This window comes from Vipera berus (genome assembly GCF_964194415.1).
Source record: "Vipera berus genome assembly, chromosome: 3".
In the NCBI taxonomy this organism is placed as follows: Eukaryota; Metazoa; Chordata; class Lepidosauria; order Squamata; family Viperidae; genus Vipera; species Vipera berus.
The window spans coordinates 45,024,048-45,043,941 of record NC_138204.1 but is presented as its reverse complement, the minus strand read 5'-3'; the positions used below and the strand labels follow the sequence as shown (position 1 = coordinate 45,043,941).

The 19,894-nt window shown below is 42.5% G+C and overlaps 1 protein-coding gene across 2 annotated transcripts; it reads right to left on the bottom strand.

The window, feature by feature from the left end:
* Positions 1-1,937: 1,937 nt before the first annotated feature.
* On the bottom strand, positions 1,938-19,560 carry LEMD1 (LEM domain containing 1). Of its 2 annotated transcripts, XM_081322802.1 has the most exons (8): positions 19,368-19,560; positions 17,598-17,768; positions 16,283-16,402; positions 15,548-15,621; positions 12,937-13,023; positions 12,119-12,214; positions 3,094-3,152; positions 1,938-2,237 (listed from the first exon to the last, which is right to left on the bottom strand). In XM_081322802.1, exons 2-8 carry the CDS (start codon positions 17,749-17,751, stop codon positions 2,033-2,035), a joined length of 795 nt encoding a protein of 264 aa, XP_081178928.1. In that variant the 5' UTR covers positions 17,752-17,768; positions 19,368-19,560; the 3' UTR covers positions 1,938-2,032. The 2 variants fall into 2 exon arrangements, with proteins under 2 accessions (XP_081178928.1, XP_081178929.1); XM_081322803.1 differs by lacking the exon at positions 12,937-13,023.
* Positions 19,561-19,894: the final 334 nt, after the last annotated feature.

Sequence of the window (19,894 nt, the reverse complement as noted above, 5' to 3'; positions counted from 1 at the left end):
AGAAAGGGAGGGAAACAGGGAGAGAGAGAAAGAGGGAGAAATAGAGGGAAAGAGAAAAATAGGGAAAGAAGGAAAAGGAAAGAGAAAGAAGGAGAGGAGAAAGAAAGAGGGAGGAGGAGAGAGGGAGAGAAAGAGAAGGAGAGAGAGAAATTAAATTAGTAACATGATTGTTAAGTGAATCTGGTTTCCCCACTAACTTTGCTTGTCAGAAGGTTGCAAAAGGCGATCACATGACCTGGAACAATGTGACCATCATAAATATGAATCGATTGCCAAGCATCAGAATGTAAATCACATGACCCTGGGGATGCTGCAACGGTCATAAGTGTGAAAAATGGTCATAAGTCACTTTTTTCAGTGTCGTAACTTTGAACGGTCACTAAGTGAATCATTGTAAGTCGAGGACTACCTGTACTTTATCATTTTTTTCCTTTTTTAGGGGGGGGGCGTCAAGTTTTTGACACGTTGCTGGGTGACATTGCCTTGTCCTAAAAGTGGTACAATGGATGAAAAGGTTGAAAAGCCCTGTTTTAGTATACTGGTACTATTTGGTTCAGAATATTTTTTTTCTTGTTTTCCTGCTCTAAAAACTGGGTGCGTCTTATGGTCAGGTGGGTCTTATGGTCCGAAAAATACGGTAAGTCTAAGTGCTACTGCTATTGAGCTCAGGAATCAAGTTGAGATGAGGTTTATTGGACCTAACCTCAGTTCTCTAGCAAAGTAGCCCACAGGGTCCTAAAAGGGCAAGATGACAGCCACAACCACACAATTGGAACTCTGCCCCCTTTTTACATGTCACATGTTAAGAGAGTGGTGGGCCGTTGGTTGGGTGGTTGCAGCAGTGACCTTTTTTGACAGCTCTCTGCATTGGAGGGCAGGAAGACCTCTTCATATACTAGAGATAAGGATGGGGCAAGGGAGAAACTACTAAGAGAATCATTCATGTAGTGGAATGTAGTCTGGATTCTCAGGAGGGAGGGAGTGTATTCCAGAAGACCAAAAGCTCGTGAGGTTTAGATAGTGTGTAGGACAGTGATGGCAAACTTTTTAGAGATCCAGTGCCCAAACTGCAACCCAAAACCCACCTATCTATCACTGGGTGCCAGGTGGGCGTGGTCACAGTGGTCCTGGCAGACTGGGTGGCCGGGGCCAGGGCAGCAGGGGCCAGTCCATCTCCGGGGCAAGCGTGCCATAGGTTTGCCACCAGTGGTGTAGGAAGAGAGTTAAGAGGGTTCCTTCTTAAGAGTTCTCAGAGTATGCAAGTAGTATGATGCAAGTAGTCTGCTTTGATTTGAAACGATTTCTGTCTACAGCAGACATGTCAAACAGAAGACCCGGGGGGGCAGATCTGGCCCGCGAAGTGGTTTCATGTGGCTCCCGAAGCCATCCTGGAAACTGTGAGGGAACGGTCACCGCTGCCTTGGCCCTGGCCCAGAGACCCTCCTTCTGCCAGAGATCCCCAGATCTGTCCCACTCCTGCCCAGGCCCCCAGAGGCACCCTTGATGCCAATGATGTAGAGCTGGCCTTGCCCACCCAGTAGGCCATACGCACTCCAGCTGCGCCCACCCAGTAGGCCGCGCCCACCCTGGCCATACCCACCCGGCCCCTGAGGGCAACCACAATGCTGATGTGGCCCTCAATGAAATTGAGTTTGACACCCCTAATCTACAGGCAAGGAACAATAAGGAAATGGCTTAGAACAACCTCAGCATGTTTTTCTTGATTTCTGGAGCTGACAGTTCACTTTCTAAATTAAAATAGGGAAAAATACCAGATAAAACATTTTCATAAAATTAATTAATAACCTCCCTGCAAACTATGCAGTTAAGACAGAAATAGTAAAGAATCAAATGCTGCCCCATCTTCTAGTTTAGAGAAGCATTTATAAAAAAAAATATTTTAAAACAAACACACACACAAACTGGATTATCCCATTTGCTGTTTAATGAGTTACTGAAATCACTTGTTCCTAAATAGCTAACCGAAGTGCCTTCCTTGATCTCCCACCAATCTCTCAAGGAAGGGAGGGGCTCATGTTCTGCTAAAGAAGGTCATGAATGGACTGGTTTCCATAGTTACATATACAAAGAAAAGGAAAACAAAGATACAAAACACAGCAATCTTTATCCGCATTGGTATAAGACGTTCAGCTGGTTTTTCACATGTTTTTTGTGGCTTGTTTTCAGGCTGTTTCTTAAGTGAAGGAGGAGTCTCTCTTAATGTTCTTCTTCGAGAACTAAAAACACAAAAGGCAATATATTAGCTGATTGTGCTTCCAAAATCCAAAAGGAAAAAAAATGCTAGTGTTTTTTCTGTTGAGATATGTAGTGTCTGACTAGACCAATATTTGCCTACCCTGGAAAAGAAGCATATTAGAGAACTTCAGCTGCTGCAAATTAGAACATGTTTATGAAAGGATACAAATAACTAATATTTCAGTAATTCACAATAGGTTGAAAATTAACATAATAGCACCTAATACAAAGAAACTGGAGCCACAGAATTTTGATGAGGCTTGCATCTAACAGGTACAAGTTACTGACAGGAACTCCTATACAACAAAAGAAAAAAATCCATGCAAAGTGACAGTTTTTGATCCTATCTTTAACAGCATTTGTGGCCTTTTGTCTAGCAATTGTTTTGTTAGGCTAATTGTTGAAGCATTGAATATCTCGACTATCCTATAGCTGCTATGTTTGCCTTTTTCTCATTAGAAAGTCATTCCCACTATCTTACTCACTTTTAGTTTAAAATATTACAAACTCACTCCTTGGAGGTTTTCTTAACACTTTCTTTTAATCCATATGGAAGCTTGTAATCATCAATTAGGTAAATTGTTTTTAGTATTTTCAACTTTTCAGAGCAGCTACAGATGATTTCTGTGGAAATCATGTTTTGTTTCAACAAAATAGGTTTGTTGGAGGGATTGTCTAATAAGCGCTAGTTTTTCTTTATTATGGCTTTTGTGTATTGTGTTTGGGGGGGGGTTGCCTAATAAGTGCTAGTTTTTCTTCATTACTTGGAAACCACTTGGAAAAGCATTGAAGAGCTTCTTAGGCTTCCTTCATTATGATAATTCTCAAGAACTTTACCTAGTTCCTACGGTGCTCGCATCAGGACGACCATAATCAATGTGCAGCGTATCACTTTTCTGAAAAAGAATGATGAATTTATGAATTGGTGTGACCATAAATACATGAAATGCACATTGTTTTGTAAACTAAAGAAATTATCTTCTTCAGGGGATTTGACAATTCCTTAAGCACAATTTGAGAACAATAAAACATAAACAAGTATAAAAATCATACTATAAAATTCATAGCCAAGGTATTCTTACATCCATCAATAGCACTCAATATAGATTCTACTCCACTTCCAGGTTCCCATGACGGGTGGCAAAATCACATTTTCAGACTCTTACAAAAAGCCAGCAGGATTGGAGCCAACCTGACCTCCCAGGGTAGAATCCATATCTCTTCTGGTTATTTTGGGAGAGTGGGGATTATGACAATTCTGGTCCTAGAAACAGTTCTCTTTACTGAGACAGACTTGTTTTCACTGGCCTTGAAAGAAGCAACGATTTACCTTCTCCTCAAAAAGCCATCCTTTGATTCAATATTCTGGAGAATTATCATACTTTCCCTTTTTAGTGAAAGCTGTTGAGACTCATGCATTTACCACTTACCAGTTTATATTTACAGTAATGTGCTTCATATGGGACTACTCAGAAATGGCAATGAGTACAAAATATAGCAAGCCATATATAGGCAAATCAAAGTCATCATAGTTAAACAACACTTGTTCTAGGGTTGCTGCAATGTAGTTAATAGGTTTCTGGGTGTAATTCAAAACTGTTCTGTTCTTTTGGGAAACTATTTAAGACCATTTCTGAGGTCATCCAAGGAATGAATAGTCAACATAGTATCTTTGTGCCTTTGTATTGGAATGGAATGGGGTTGGGAGGAGAGAAGAAGGTAAGGATAAGGATAAGAGTAGGAATAGGAATAGGAATGGAACAGAATAGAATTCTTTATTGGCCAAATGTGATAGGATACACTAGGAATTTGCCTTGGTGCAAAAGCTCTCAAGTGTACATACAAACAACAAAGTAATATAATCAATAAGTTGTTTGGTTTTTATGATGTCAACCAGTCTTGTTCTCTGTCTGGAACTACAAAAATATAAGTTTTTTTAAAAAAAAATATGCATGTGTAGTACTTTGCCCCAAATGATTCCATCTTATTGTCCTCCAGTTTATTAAACATTTGCCAGGAACCGAAGGGAAAGTGCAGTACCGTATATACTTGAGTATAAGCCGAATTTTTCAGCCCACTTTTTGGGCTGAAAAATTCCACTTCGGCTTATACTCCAGTCAACAAAAAAACTTACCGAGGACTTGTGCGCGGCCGAGGCTTTGGTGCTTCCGGGATCGCCCGCACCTCTCCCAAGCCACCGCCGTCCGAGACCTGCCGAAGTTTGGGGAGGTTTGGGGAGGTGCGCGCGCACCTCCCCAAACTCCGCGCCTTGCCTGCCTGCTTCTTTCCGCAGCGGAAAGAAGCAGGCAGGCAGGGCGCGGAGGAACGGAGACTTGCCGACGTTTGGGGAGGTTTGGGCGCCTCCCCAAACCTCGGCAGGTCTCCGTTCCTCCGCGCAGACCTGCCGACGTTTGGGGAGGTTTGGGCGCCTCCCCAAACCTCGGCAGGTCTCCGTTCCTCCTGCCGACCTTTGGGGAGGTTTGGGCGCCTCCCCAAACCTCCCCAAACCTCGGCAGGTCTCCGTTCCTCCTGCCGACCTTTGGGGAGGTTTGGGCGCCTCCCCAAACCTCCCCAAACCTCGGCAGGTCTCCGTTCCTCCTGCCGACCTTTGGGGAGGTTTGGGCGCCTCCCCAAACGTCCCCAAACCTCGGCAGGTCTCCGTTCCTGTTTGGGGAGGTTTGGGCGCCTCCCCAAACCTCCCCAAACCTCGGCAGGTCTCCGTTCCTCCGCGCAGACCTGCCGACCTTTGGGGAGGTTTGGGCGCCTCCCCAAACGTCCCCAAACCTCGGCAGGTCTCCGTTCCTGTTTGGGGAGGTTTGGGCGCCTCCCCAAACCTCCCCAAACCTCGGCAGGTCTCCGTTCCTCCGCGCAGACCTGCCGACCTTTGGGGAGGTTTGGGCGCCTCCCCAAACCTCCCCAAACCTCGGCAGGTCTCCGTTCTTCCTGCCGACCTTTGGGGAGGTTTGGGCGCCTCCCCAAACGTCCCCAAACCTCGGCAGGTCTCCGTTCCTCCGCGCAGACCTGCCGACCTTTGGGGAGGTTTGGGCGCCTCCCCAAACGTCCCCAAACCTCGGCAGGTCTCCGTTCCTGTTTGGGGAGGTTTGGGCGCCTCCCCAAACCTCCCCAAACCTCGGCAGGTCTCCGTTCCTCCGCGCAGACCTGCCGACCTTTGGGGAGGTTTGGGCGCCTCCCCAAACGTCCCCAAACCTCGGCAGGTCTCCGTTCCTCCGCGCAGACCTGCCGACCTTTGGGGAGGTTTGGGCGCCTCCCCAAACGTCCCCAAACCTCGGCAGGTCTCCGTTCCTGTTTGGGGAGGTTTGGGCGCCTCCCCAAACCTCCCCAAACCTCGGCAGGTCTCCGTTCCTCCGCGCAGACCTGCCGACCTTTGGGGAGGTTTGGGCGCCTCCCCAAACGTCCCCAAACCTCGGCAGGTCTCCGTTCCTGTTTGGGGAGGTTTGGGCGCCTCCCCAAACCTCCCCAAACCTCGGCAGGTCTCCGTTCCTCCGCGCAGACCTGCCGACCTTTGGGGAGGTTTGGGCGCCTCCCCAAACGTCCCCAAACCTCGGCAGGTCTCCGTTCCTGTTTGGGGAGGTTTGGGCGCCTCCCCAAACCTCCCCAAACCTCGGCAGGTCTCCGTTCCTCCGCGCAGACCTGCCGACCTTTGGGGAGGTTTGGGCGCCTCCCCAAACGTCCCCAAACCTCGGCAGGTCTCCGTTCCTCCGCGCAGACCTGCCGACCTTTGGGGAAGTTTGGGCGCCTCCCCAAACGTCCCCAAACCTCGGCAGGTCTCCGTTCCTGTTTGGGGAGGTTTGGGCGCCTCCCCAAACCTCCCCAAACCTCGGCAGGTCTCCGTTCCTCCGCGCAGACCTGCCGACCTTTGGGGAGGTTTGGGCGCCTCCCCAAACGTCCCCAAACCTCGGCAGGTCTCCGTTCCTGTTTGGGGAGGTTTGGGCGCCTCCCCAAACCTCCCCAAACCTCGGCAGGTCTCCGTTCCTCCGCGCAGACCTGCCGACCTTTGGGGAGGTTTGGGCGCCTCCCCAAACGTCCCCAAACCTCGGCAGGTCTCCGTTCCTGTTTGGGGAGGTTTGGGCGCCTCCCCAAACCTCCCCAAACCTCGGCAGGTCTCCGTTCCTCCGCGCAGACCTGCCGACCTTTGGGGAGGTTTGGGCGCCTCCCCAAACCTCCCCAAACCTCGGCAGGTCTCCGTTCCTGTTTGGGGAGGTTTGGGCGCCTCCCCAAACCTCCCCAAACCTCGGCAGGTCTCCATTCCTCCGCGCAGACCTGCCGACCTTTGGGGAGGTTTGGGCGCCTCCCCAAACCTCCCCAAACCTCGGCAGGTCTCCGTTCTTCCTGCCGACCTTTGGGGAGGTTTGGGCGCCTCCCCAAACCTCCCCAAACGTCGGCAGGTCTGCGCGGAGGAACGGAGACCTGCCGAGGTTTGGGGAGGTTTGGGGAGGCGCCCAAACCTCCCCAAACAGGAACGGAGACCTGCCGAGGTTTGGGGAGGTTTGGGGAGGCGCCCAAACCTCCCCAAAGGTCGGCAGGTCTGCGCGGAGGAACGGAGACCTGCCGAGGTTTGGGGAGGCGCCCAAACCTCCCCAAAGGTCGGCAGGAGGAACGGAGACCTGCCGAGGTTTGGGGAGGCGCCCAAACCTCCCCAAAGGTCGGCAGGAGGAACGGAGACCTGCCGAGGTTTGGGGAGGTTTGGGGAGGCGCCCAAACCTCCCCAAACAGGAACGGAGACCTGCCGAGGTTTGGGGACGTTTGGGGAGGCGCCCAAACCTCCCCAAAGGTCGGCAGGTCTGCGCGGAGGAACGGAGACCTGCCGAGGTTTGGGGAGGTTTGGGGAGGCGCCCAAACCTCCCCAAACAGGAACGGAGACCTGCCGAGGTTTGGGGACGTTTGGGGAGGCGCCCAAACCTCCCCAAACAGGAACGGAGACCTGGGGAGGTTTGGGGAGGCGCCCAAACCTCCCCAAAGGTCGGCAGGTCTGCGCGGAGGAACGGAGACCTGCCGAGGTTTGGGGAGGTTTGGGGAGGCGCCCAAACCTCCCCAAACAGGAACGGAGACCTGCCGAGGTTTGGGGAGGTTTGGGGAGGCGCCCAAACCTCCCCAAACGTCGGCAGGTCTGCGCGGAGGAACGGAGACCTGCCGAGGTTTGGGGAGGTTTGGGGAGGCGCCCAAACCTCCCCAAACAGGAACGGAGACCTGCCGAGGTTTGGGGACGTTTGGGGAGGCGCCCAAACCTCCCCAAAGGTCGGCAGGTCTGCGCGGAGGAACGGAGACCTGCCGAGGTTTGGGGAGGTTTGGGGAGGCGCCCAAACCTCCCCAAACAGGAACGGAGACCTGCCGAGGTTTGGGGAGGTTTGGGGAGGCGCCCAAACCTCCCCAAAGGTCGGCAGGAGGAACGGAGACCTGCCGACGAGCCTTGGCCACACAGGGTATTCCTGTGTATTCAGGCTTGCAAAATGGCGGATCGAGCCTCTGCTGGCGGCAGAGGCTTGCAGAACGGCGGATCGGCTTATACTCGAGTCAATAACTTTTTCCAGTTTTTGGGGGTGAAATTGGGGGTCTCGGCTTATACTCGAGTCGGCTTATACTCAAGTATATACGGTAATTTGTAAAAGATACAAAAACGTAGTAGAGAAAACCAAAGCTTATTGCTAGAGCTAACTGCCTAATAAATTATCCTTAAATGTATAATCCTCTTTTCTGTTAAAAGCCCATCCAACACAACAAAGGCAGATATATGATTTGAAGCCTGGTACCAAGTACTGTGGCAATATTAGACCATCATTGGAAAGACCCATTTACAACAGAGCTCATTCAGTGACTTTGAATAAATTACTCCCAGTGCCCAGCCCACCAAAGTGGATTATTATTGTGAGATAAAGAAGAGGAAAGTTCCTTAGCTGCTAGGGATAAGGCAAAATATATATCCAGTCAATAAACTGCAGCACCTGATTAACAGCCACTATTGCAACTGACTTATTCAATATAGTTTTCAAGTTTGATGTTGCTCCCTAGGAGGAAATGTATTGCTTTCATCTTAGGCAATGACCTACCTCTTACTCATTATTTAAGGTTTGTCCTTGAATGTAGATTCGGAACTAAATCTTGTCTGTTTACTGGATGCAATTTCTCCTTCCTGCTCTTGAATACTTTGTTCCTAGTATACTGTTTCTTCTCACTGAGCTCTCCAAATTCTAGCTTGAGCTCTGAAATACATACCTGCCTACCTTTAAATAGCCAAAATAGAAATGCCAGTCCTGATGAACACAAACTGCCAGCCCTCAGGCATGAAAAGAAAATAAACAATGAAGTGAAGGCCTCAAAGAATACCTTGGTGGCTGATGAAAGAAAATTACTAGCAGACCTGCTATTGTTTACCTTTTCAACCTGGGCAAGATGCCTGGATTTCAACTCCCAGAAATTCCCCAGCCAGCATGATAAAGAGTTGTTCTGCTTTGGGATCTATGTAGTTACAGAACTGACTGTCTGCAGATTTGACATTGTGTGCACAAACTTTTCAACCTATTTAGTATTAATCTGCAATAATCCACAAGACATTACTACAAAGACATCAAAAGTCTTCAAGAATATCTCCTCCAAAGGATACCACACTAATACTATAAACATGCCCCATATTTCCCCCAGATACAAAAAGGAAAGCATAAAAGAACAGGCAAAAGTCTTTAGATACAACCACAGCGTTTCATCTTTTGGAGGGAGTGGATTGGAATTAATCATTCAAGGTTTTATCTTGTGTCATTATTCATGGTCACAAGAGCCAATAGAAAAAAAATGTGTTAAAAATAATTTCTGCCTAATATTTCAGAGATTAGCAGCTACATTAAGAAGGATTTAAAGCATTTTTCAAGTGAAGATGCTTTTCAAACAAAGCTATTCTTATGCCTTATGATCTAAAGTCTCTTGTGCCAATAAAGCCTTCAGCAATGCTACTATTTTTATCTTCTCTACACAAGAAGAAATAAGAGGTCAGGAGGGACAACAATGAAGAGAACAACTAAAAAGGTTAGCTCCCTGTAACTTACTCTGTTTTAAACACATTTAAGGCCTCTAGAATATTATTAATTCCTTGCTGAAGAAAGTTCAATACAATAAATAGGTTTGATATGTAGAGGAAAGTCAGGGGCCTATAAATATTTTGGATGGTTTATAAAATTTTCTCAGCTATGTCATTCCTGCAAGCTTAAAAGTAGACTTTAGGGTTTAAATGTGCTGCCAGAAGTTTTTAGCACTTCTCTGTCTCAAAAAGTCTTGTGGAAATTGTTTGTAGACATTGTAATCTTCAGTTTGTATTCTAATTTCTCCACATTTCTATATTTCCCCCCACAAGGGAGATGGAAAGGCTAGAAAACGCTTCTAAACAAGCAGTATTAGGGGCCTTCTGTTTCAAAACACCTTTAGAGCACTTTGTAAGACTCACCTTTATGGTAAAGTGTATGAAAAGATTTTGGGTAGTGATGAAAAAAAAAAGCAGGGATTTTTCCCTACCCACTTGGAAAATAAACACTGTCGAGATTGGTTTGTAGCCCTGGCTCTGAGCAGTTTACAATATAGTGTGTTTCTGGAGAGTGGGAATGGAAAAAGGTGGTCATTTCGCCCCAAGCATTCCCCCCAAATCCAGAATATCTTCTACTGCTCTGAAAGCCTGGAGAGAACTCTAAAGATGTCTCAGATGGAGAAAGAATAGCGCTATGAACCTCCCATCTGAAAGTAGCCCAGATTATATGCAAATTTAAAAAGTACTTTAATCGTGCCTCCTCAGCACCTATAATATTTTAGTCAAAAATCTTCAATTTGGCCGAATCTCAGTTGTTAAGATGAATGTATTGCCAAAAATGTTGTTTCTATTTCAAGTACTTCCAATTATTGAAAAGTTGAATTGTTTTAAAGAATGGCAAAAGGTATTATCGAAATTCATCTGGCAGGGGAAAAAACCTAGAATTAAGTTCAAGCTGTTAACAGATTCAAAAGATAGAGGGGGCTTCTCCCTGCCAGATTTGAAACTTTATTTTGAAGCTGCTGCTTTTTGCTGGTTGAGAGATTGGTTTGTGTTAGAGAATACAGATGTATTAGATTTGGAAGGTTTTGACAATGTATTTGGATGGCATGCATATTTATGGTACGATAAGATAAAGGTCCACAAAGGCTTTAAAAATCATATAATTAGAAAGTCATTGATTAATGTGTGGATGAGATATAAAGACCTGTTAGAAAGTAAAACACCCAGGTGGATTTCGCCACTAGAGGCTAAGACCCAGAAAAGGTCAAATATGGAAACCAAGTGGCTGAAATATAAGGATATATTGGTACAAGAAGGAGACCAATTTAAGATAAAAACATATGAGCAGTTGAAAGATAATGTTGACGATTGGTTTCAATATTACCAAATGAATGAAGTGTATAAAATGGATAAAAAAGAGGTTTTCAAATAGAGAAATCCAAATTGGAAACTGATAGATACAAAATTAGATAGATACTGATAGATACAAAATTAAAGAATCTTTCCAAGATGTATAATTTATTGCTGGAGTGGCACACAGAAGATGAACAAGTGAAATCAGTGATGATTGATTGGGCTAATGATGTGGGGCATAACATTATGATGGAGGACTGGGAGAGGATGTGGAAAAAGGGTATTAAGTTTACAGCATGTAATGTTTTGAAAGAAAATATGATGAAGATGATGTATAGGTGGTATTTAACACCGGTTAAACTTGCTAAAATTTACCATACATATGCTAATAAATGCTGGAAATGTAAAGCTGTAGAAGGAACCTTTTACCACATGTGGTGGACTTGCCCCATAGTAAAAGACTTCTGGGAAAAGATTTATAATGAATTAAAGAAAGTTTTGAAAAATACATTTATTAAGAAACCAGAAGCCTTCTTATTGGGTATAGTCGGAAAAGAAATTCCCAAAAAAGATGTTACTTTCTTTCTGTATGCCACAACAGCGGTGAGAATTTTGATAGCTAAGAATTGGAAGACACAAGAAATACCAACGGTGGAAGAATGGCAGATGAAAATGATGGACTATATGGAACTCGCTGAACTGACAGGGAAAATCCGTGACCAGGGAGAAGAGTCGGTGGAAGAAGATTGGAAAAAATTCAAGGATTATTTGAAGAAATATTGCTATACCAACTAGTTTGAAATGGACTTGGAGGTGTTTATAGGTTGTAGTTTTAGAATTTAATGTTTAGTATTAAGGATAATATGAAATAATGATTGTTAAATGATAAGAAATTAAATATAGGTAGATATTAAATATGATTTAAAATTATGAAATAGAAATTGCTAATGAGGATTAACGAAGAAACGCAGATAGGGGGGATTCGAGGAAGTCACCTGAAAATGATTAGAAAGATTAGGAATAATGGAAGTTAAGTATTCTTTTTGTATTTTTGTTGTTGATTGTATTGTATTGTTATGTCATGTCTTGTTTTTATATGTATTTTTTTTGTTTAAATATGTTTATATAAAAGCAATAAAAAATTTTTTTAAAAGATCTTCAATTTGAGGGAGCTAGATCTGGCTATCATATGCCAAGTCAAGTGTGACCAAATCAGATAGGTAGTAAGTACCCTTAACTACTTTTGATCTGAATGTTACATTCCTGCTGATGCAGGGTTTCTTAGTTTTGGTCTAATTAAGTTCATACAGTAGAAAGTTCTAGCAGTTGGGCCACTTTCAAGAGAAACATATCATTTGACCTGTTTAGAGCTGTGTGCGATTCCTCAATAATAATTTATTTTACATTTTGTTTCAAAATTCTACCTTAACAAATTATAAGTTTAATATAAGATTTTAAAACACTGAGTTCCAAAGATACCTTTTGTTTGCTTGTCTCAGAGCTATTGCCAACTTTCTTCCTTAATCCTTGTGAGCGATGTGACGCCATTTTACCTTCTGGTAATATCTCTTGAAGCTGTTAATAGATAAGTTGATACTAATGAAGAAACATACGGACAGGGTATAAGCATGAAACTTCCATGGCAAATATCTATCCTCTCTGATCAAATTTCAGAAATATTGGGAGTACAACTGCATGTTAATTTTTGACTTTTTGATTTGAAGGAAATAAAGTGGCTTTAGCAGTTGCAAAGGCATTCACACGGGATCTGTCAGCAAGTCTTTAAACCAAACATGTCTTTTCCTGGAATCACGCTGCTGTTGCTGCTACTATTGCTGTGGAAGGCACCGGTGCTACCTGGGAAAACCCCTGCTGCTTTATTTAAGCAGTTGCCAACAAGTGCAATGTAAGTATCCTACACATGTCAAAAGTCTTTTTCTCTTTGACCATGAAGCACTGCTTTCTGGGTTTTTAAATGCGTATTATGGTCCATCTCACAAAATCACTGCCACTTTAGATATGGTCAACTCGTTTTTGTTTAATTGTTTTCTTTTAGTTTGGTACCTTCCCAATAAAGTAACAAGCCACCCACTTTTTTCCACCCCAACAGGCATTCAGAGTCTATTTGGTTTCTTTTGGCATTACTGGAAATATAATTCTACTTGAGAATGCCAGTTTGTTTTAAATACTCCAGCTTCCCATTTTTGAAAAAAAATAATAATGATACAGATGCCAAGGTATGTATTACAAGACAAATTACATCTTTGGGGACCTGCTCAAGCAGTTACAGTACTTACTTCTGCTACTATTTTGGCTAAACTGTGCTCAGAATCAGGTGACAAGAGTTTCTTCTGGCGTTCTGTTACTTCATCTAAAGGTGCTTTCTAAGGCAGAAGAGAAAGCATAACTGAGGTTGCAAAAAGATAAGACTGTATTAGATGCATGGTGCTGGGGTAGTACAAGTTCTTAAATGTGAGCAGAAGCTCAAAGTTAGCAGGCTATAAAAAGCCTGTTTTTCCCCCACACAGTGGTAATGTGATTAGCGCAGCCACATGCAAGGAGTCGATGCTTACTCACAACACAATTCAAAATGTATATTTAGTGATACAACCTTGAAGGTGGTTGTCTTGGCAGCACATTTTGAGAGATGGACCAGGTTCTACCTCTCTTACATACACACAGGAGTAATTCTTAGAAGGTGAAACGTTTCTCTGTATTGGCTATAAAGGAGGGGTTTTAAAAAGTGATCTACAATGTTCACTTGAAAAGCATCCATTGCAGATAAATAACTTTTTTAAAATGGCCTCTTGGGGACACAGCTTAACTCTTGTGTGCTGACACATTGGATAGGCTGAAATCACATGAATTAATTGTTAAAGTTCAATGCCTTTGCCAAAATCTGCATTGGTTTGGATTCTTATAGGTACAATGTAATGGCCGAAAACATGGAGAAATGAAAACAGACACCTGCCATCCAAAATTCAAGAAAGACGATTCTCTGAGGTAGTTTATTCTCCTGAAGTGATCCCTATCATTGTTAATAGCACAGAGCACAACAATATTTTGGCCCTAAAGATCACATGCAGAGCTAATTGTTGAATTAGAAATTATGTGCACACATATTCAGGTTCTCCCCGCTGGATGGATAGGAATGGAGCCTCCCTTTCCTTAGCAAAAAGGCTTCATTTATTTTCCAATCTTGAGAAAATTGAGATGTATTTATTTAATGTAGATGCTGCCCATCTCGTTATCAAGAGACTCTGGGTGGTTTACAAACATCATAAAATACTAGACGTTGAATAAGCAGAAATTAAATAAGTTAAAATAATAAAGCTGGATAAAAATCCAATAAATAAATACATAAAACAGAGTACTAATGGGGTGGAGGTGAGATCTTGTATTTAATCCATTAAAGACCTCCAACACAGAATGTTCCCATCAAAGCCCCAGGCTAATTGGCAGAGCCAGGTTTTGAAGCTCTTAGAGAAGGTCACAACGATGGGGGTGGATCTCCACTTGAGGGGAACAATGTTCCAGAGGGTGGGAGCCAAGTAGAAAAGCTCCTTCTCCTGGACCCTGCCTGTTGGAATTCCTAGACCAATGGGGTCCACATATGCCCTTTCTACCAGAATGGGTGGAGAGGTCCCATCCCACTGGAGTGAGATAGTTCCTAAGATAACCTGGATTTGTGTTATAAAGGGTTTTGAAGGTCATAACCAACACCTTGAATTGGACCCAGAAACAGACTGGTAACCAGTGCAGCTTGCACAATAGCTGCAGTTGCATTCTTTGCAAACTGTAGCAATTGTAGGTGGAGAGGAGAAATGCAAAAGGGAAAGAAGAGAATTAAAGCCTCTTCCCCACAATTGTCCATGGAAACAGAAAGACCAAAACAATATTCCCACAATCCAACTTCATCAGCTAGAATGCTGTCAGCCCTTCAAGGTAGACCAAATCAAGAAGCAGACATCACAGTAGTTTCCAGAATGCTATAGTACTACTGTAGGGCAGGGGCTTTTTTACATCTTGGCAACTTTAAGGTATGTGGACTTCAACTCCCAGAATATTCCCCATACTGGCTAGGGAATTCTGGGAGTTGAAGTCCACATAACTTCAAGTTGCCAAAGTTGAGAAACACTGATCTAGTTAGATGTCTCATGTGCTGTGGCAATTGTTACAATTTATACTGAGGCAGCTCTGTACTGCATCCTCTGTGTGGTCTGATGCAACCCACCCAGTCTGGGCTCATTTATTTGGATACTGAGCCCCAAGCATGGAGGTGGAGGAGGAAGAGAAAGAGGAAAAGAATATACAAACTTGAAAGCAAAGTATATGAACTATTTGGAGAACTCCTAACAGAATACCCTCTTATAAATCTATAACATCACAACTTGAGAGGACCTATATAGAAATCCTCAGGAACCAGGTAAATCGTTCAGTTGACTGGAAACAGTACTGTACTGTGAAAATCACCTGGGGATGAGTTTGCAAAACCATTGAACCTGGAGCTAGAATCAGAAGAAAAAAAGGAAAAGATCTATTTGGACTGGAACAAGATACTCAGAAGACTGTGGATCTATCAACATTTAACAGACATGATTAGCATTTCTCAAACAGAGCTTAAAAGGATACAATGGAAGATAGTTTTGCTTGTTTTTTCTAGTTTCTTTAATACCACTTTTCCAGTAATAATTGGCTCATTCTTAAATACCCAAATAGTCTATTTTGCTCCAGATCCCCTGAGGCCCTAATGCATTAACAGAATCCACTGAAATACTTTCCAATTATGTGAATGGAGTAATTGCTTCACTTGCCAGGAGTCTGACACAAAATACGTCAGCTTATATTCACCTGTAATTGCTTGCATTTATCTATAGACACAAGATTTTCATAATTGGTGTAACTTACATTATCAGAACTACAGGCACATTCTGCTGATACGCTGAAGTTACTGTTCTGAAGAACGACTTCCGCGGCTGGTCCTGGGGTAGAATAACATCTTTTGAGCAATTCTCCCATTACCCATTTCAGAAGCAGTTGCTATTCTTTCTCGTTCTCCAATGTGGCCATGAGAAAACCAGCCGCTTGCTTTACTTGCCGTTACATCTAAACCTAATTAATATTAGCTAGGGTTTTTCTGAATAAGTTTGAATACATTATTCAGAGTTATATGTGAAAGAAAGCCATTAATTTTGACATTTCTTGAAATAGACTACTCCAGACACAGTGAGAATTGGACAGTTCTCCCAATGTTTGTTCAGATATTATCTGTATAATTAATTCTGCCCAGCAACTGGACTGTGCATTCATATGAAAAGAGCTTCCAGCTGAAATATAAGATTATAGGGTTTTGCATGGTGATCTGTTTTTTATTTTGTTCTAATAAACAGGTTTCTGGGATGTGAACAAAGCAATGTCAATAAGCATGCTACTTATGGCATCAGACATAAATTGTTTGTTGTACAAAATAATTCACTTGGTAGATTCTCTGAAATCAATGGGCCTTAAATTACCTTGCTCTAGACATGAATAAAGCCAATTAATGTTAATTTTATCTGTTGATAACAGCAAACACTAAGTGATCATTATATTCATACACAGAGAGAGCAACATTTCATTCAGCGAATGATTATTAGGCATTACCTTTTGCTCCAACATCTTCCGTTTCACAATCAACCTTTCGGCTTTTCTCTCCAGCTGCTGCTCCTGGGCATTGCTTCATCAATTGCTGAAGCTTGTTTTCATAAACGGTTCTTGTGGAAGCTAAAACAAATAGACCAACCTGATCCTTTGCTTTGATTTTTTTTTGTTCTACTCTATATCATATAACTGAATGCAAATTTTAAACATTCAGAGCACTTGATAATCATAGAGGGTATCTCACACTTATACATCACTTTCTTCTCTGGAAGCTCAGTATATATGTGAGGCCTTATTTTATCCCTACAACCCTGTGAGATAAGTTGGGATGAAAGCCTGTCTTAAAACTGCCCACTGTACTACTCCACGACTGAATGGGAATTTGAACCTGAATGTCCACATGCCAAGTCCAGCATCTTAAAGCATTATAGTGTACCTGCTGTCTTAAGTATTCTTCAAATACTTGAAGAAATCATATCCTCACCTTGATTTTCTCTTCTATATGCTAAATAACCAACAACTTCAAATATTCACTGGAATCCTTTCACTATATCTGATGGCATTTATTTACTTAATCCAATTTATCTATAACATTCTTAAAAGGCCTGTCAAAAGCTAATGTCAACCTTGAGATGCTATTCACATCTGTCTCCATTAATCCAGGTGCCTCTCATCTTACAACTATGCAGTTTGTTTTTACCTAAATTCAGAAACAATACAAAAATGAAAAATGATCTCTTTCTGATACTTCTATATCCATTTTGAATTGTACTCCTCTCTTTGAGGTGTTTCCTGTGCAATGTTATCTGGAAACTCAACAAGGATTCATTCTACCCTTCAGCTAAACCATTGATCATAAAAATGCTGAAAAATATTGGTGGAAGAACAGAACCTTTCTGATTGAAGGCCAGAAAAAAGTACGGCCATATTAAAAATCTAGAGAATTTAGTAAATGCTTATCGTTTTAGAATGCCTAGTTTGGATATACAAGTCCTTATTTTTAACTAAGAGTACATTAAACAACATCCATGATTTGGAAAATTTGTAGCAAAATATGCAGAAGCATAGCCAGAGCCCACAAGATATAACAGAATATCTTCCTGAATAAGCTGTACTTATTTGGGGATATATGGCACAACAGCAATGCTATATATTCACACACACACACACACACACACAGAGGAATCTCAAGCAGTTACACTTCTATTCCCTTATCAAATGAGCTTGCCTCAAACTGAATGTGTTTCAAGACTTGGTTATAGTAGTGAGCTTAGCTTTCCTTTATGTCTCCCAAGATCATCATGCATCTGATACATACGTAATATTGGTCCAGGGTTAACTCCATACGAGCAAAGCTGCTTCCATAGTTCAGTGTCAGTCAGAGTTTTAATATCAATTTCTTCTTTCACACTTTGTCCTTCTATGTCTTGTTCCTTGCTTTTTATATGCACATCTACAGTAACATTCTCCATGTCTCCAAATAGTGGGCCTATGAAAGAAAGCATAATGCTGGTTAAGAATTTGATTTCTTTCAATACTTTGGAAAAATATATTCATTAATGGCTTTTGTAATTAATAAACACATATTACTTAACTAATGCACCTGGATTCCTGCCAGTTTTGAAATGATTTCAAAATGATTTATCAGTATTATCAAATGAACACTATTACAATGTTCATCAGCTCTGTGAGCATTCATAAAAACACAGATATCAAATAAAGTGGCATATTTCACTGGCAATTAAAAACGGGGAAAAATCCCAGTTCTAAAGAAAAAGATACAGGATGCAAGTTACACTGGAGAGATCACACATGGAAGCATAATATACTTGACACCAAAATTGGTAATCGCATCTCTACTTTTCTTTCTCACCCATAACATTTTCTGAATCATCTCCATGTATATCAACCACATCTTTGAAGTGAACACCCCTATCATTTATTTGCAAATCAGATGTCCCAGGTTCAGTTTAGTCTTCCATGCATTCAACCCACCACCCCGCTAAGAAACTCATGATCTATGAGAGGAGAATGTAGAAAAGAGTCATAGGATAGATGGACATTCACTGTACCAGTTTACGAGCCACACCATCAACTTGTAAACCTTAGCTTGTGGTGCCAAAATTTGATTCTGTGGTTTTCTGAGGAAATTTTAGAGAACTATAACTTAAAAAGCTGGAAACTCACAATAGTATTTAATCTGAAATATAATACTATTTTTGTTTACAGTATTTTAAAAACAATTTTCAATGTTTTTATCTGGCTCCATCTGGCAAAACTATGAATAGTGTAAAGAAATGCACACTGCAATGGAAGCTTAACATGGGAATCTATTAAGTCTCCTATAAAACTCAGATGCTGCCATGTATAATAGCCACAGAAATACTCAGCTGTGTGAATTCAATATATATCCAACACTGCTAAACAGCTTTGCAAAGATGCATTAAAAACTATTAAGAACTTATATTTTGTTTCAGTGGAAAACACTGCATTTATTGATTTTTCCCCCTTTTATACTCAGTATTGCTTTAAGATTATTTAAGATGCATAAAAGGCTGGAGGGGCATCCCCAGGACAATGGGGTGTCAGATTAAGGCGCTCCTAATTTGCTATAGGAAATTTAGCCAGGACAGGATTATTGCAAGCAGCTCCTAGATTGCCAGCAGATTCAAAGCAGTTTTCTCTGGTTTGTTATTGTGGCAACTGAAGGATTTATTGGGGTGAAGGTAGAATCCCCCAATTTATCCCTACACCCTCTAAACCGGGAAGTCTTTGAACTGCTCAGGGTCCTTGAGAGGCATTTTATTAACAATCATTAACAGATATATCATTTAATTTTCTTACCCACTTCCCATTCTGCCACCTGTTTTACCATTAAGTTTTCTTCAGAACAACCCGAATCACAATAGATTTAAAATTAAAGTGCTTTTCATTGTGCTCCTGGAGATCATTCACCAAATTACTATAATCTTTCAAGATACTTATAAACGGCCTTCAACCGTAAATGTGCGCACCTCTCTCTCTTTCCTGCTCCATTTTATTAAGATTCTGCCTCCTTTGTCCTCCTTTTGAAGAGTGGCAACTGTACCTTCTTTTGTTTATTTTTCCTTCAAGGATTTCCCGTTTGATCTTCTATTTTCCATGATTTCAGTTACATTCCTCGTGCTTTATCGGGACAATGAGCCGCCTCCCGTGGCCCCCAACACCTTTATTACGTATTTCTTGACTTCAGCCCTTTCCACGTGTAAGCTTTCCTCTCCCCTTTGTTGCATGCAATCCACAACCTGCGAGACTGGTTTAAAGAGAAAGTACGAGCAGGGGGGGGAAGAGAAAAATGATACCGCCTATATTTAGGGTAAAACAAATCCCTTTCGGAAAGGGATACCATGACCCCGACGTGATTCGAACACGCAGCCTTCTGATCTGGAGTCAGACGCGCTACCGTTGCGCCACGAGGTCTTGCGGCTCAAGCTGCGATCAAACATCCAAGAGACTGATCGTCTCGTCCGGGTTCAAATTTTTTTTTTGTTTGTTTCCGTCCTCTTCAGGCACGTGCATACGTTCTTCTGTTTAAATACGATTAAAGATTATTTGTTTTCCTTTTATTCCTACCAC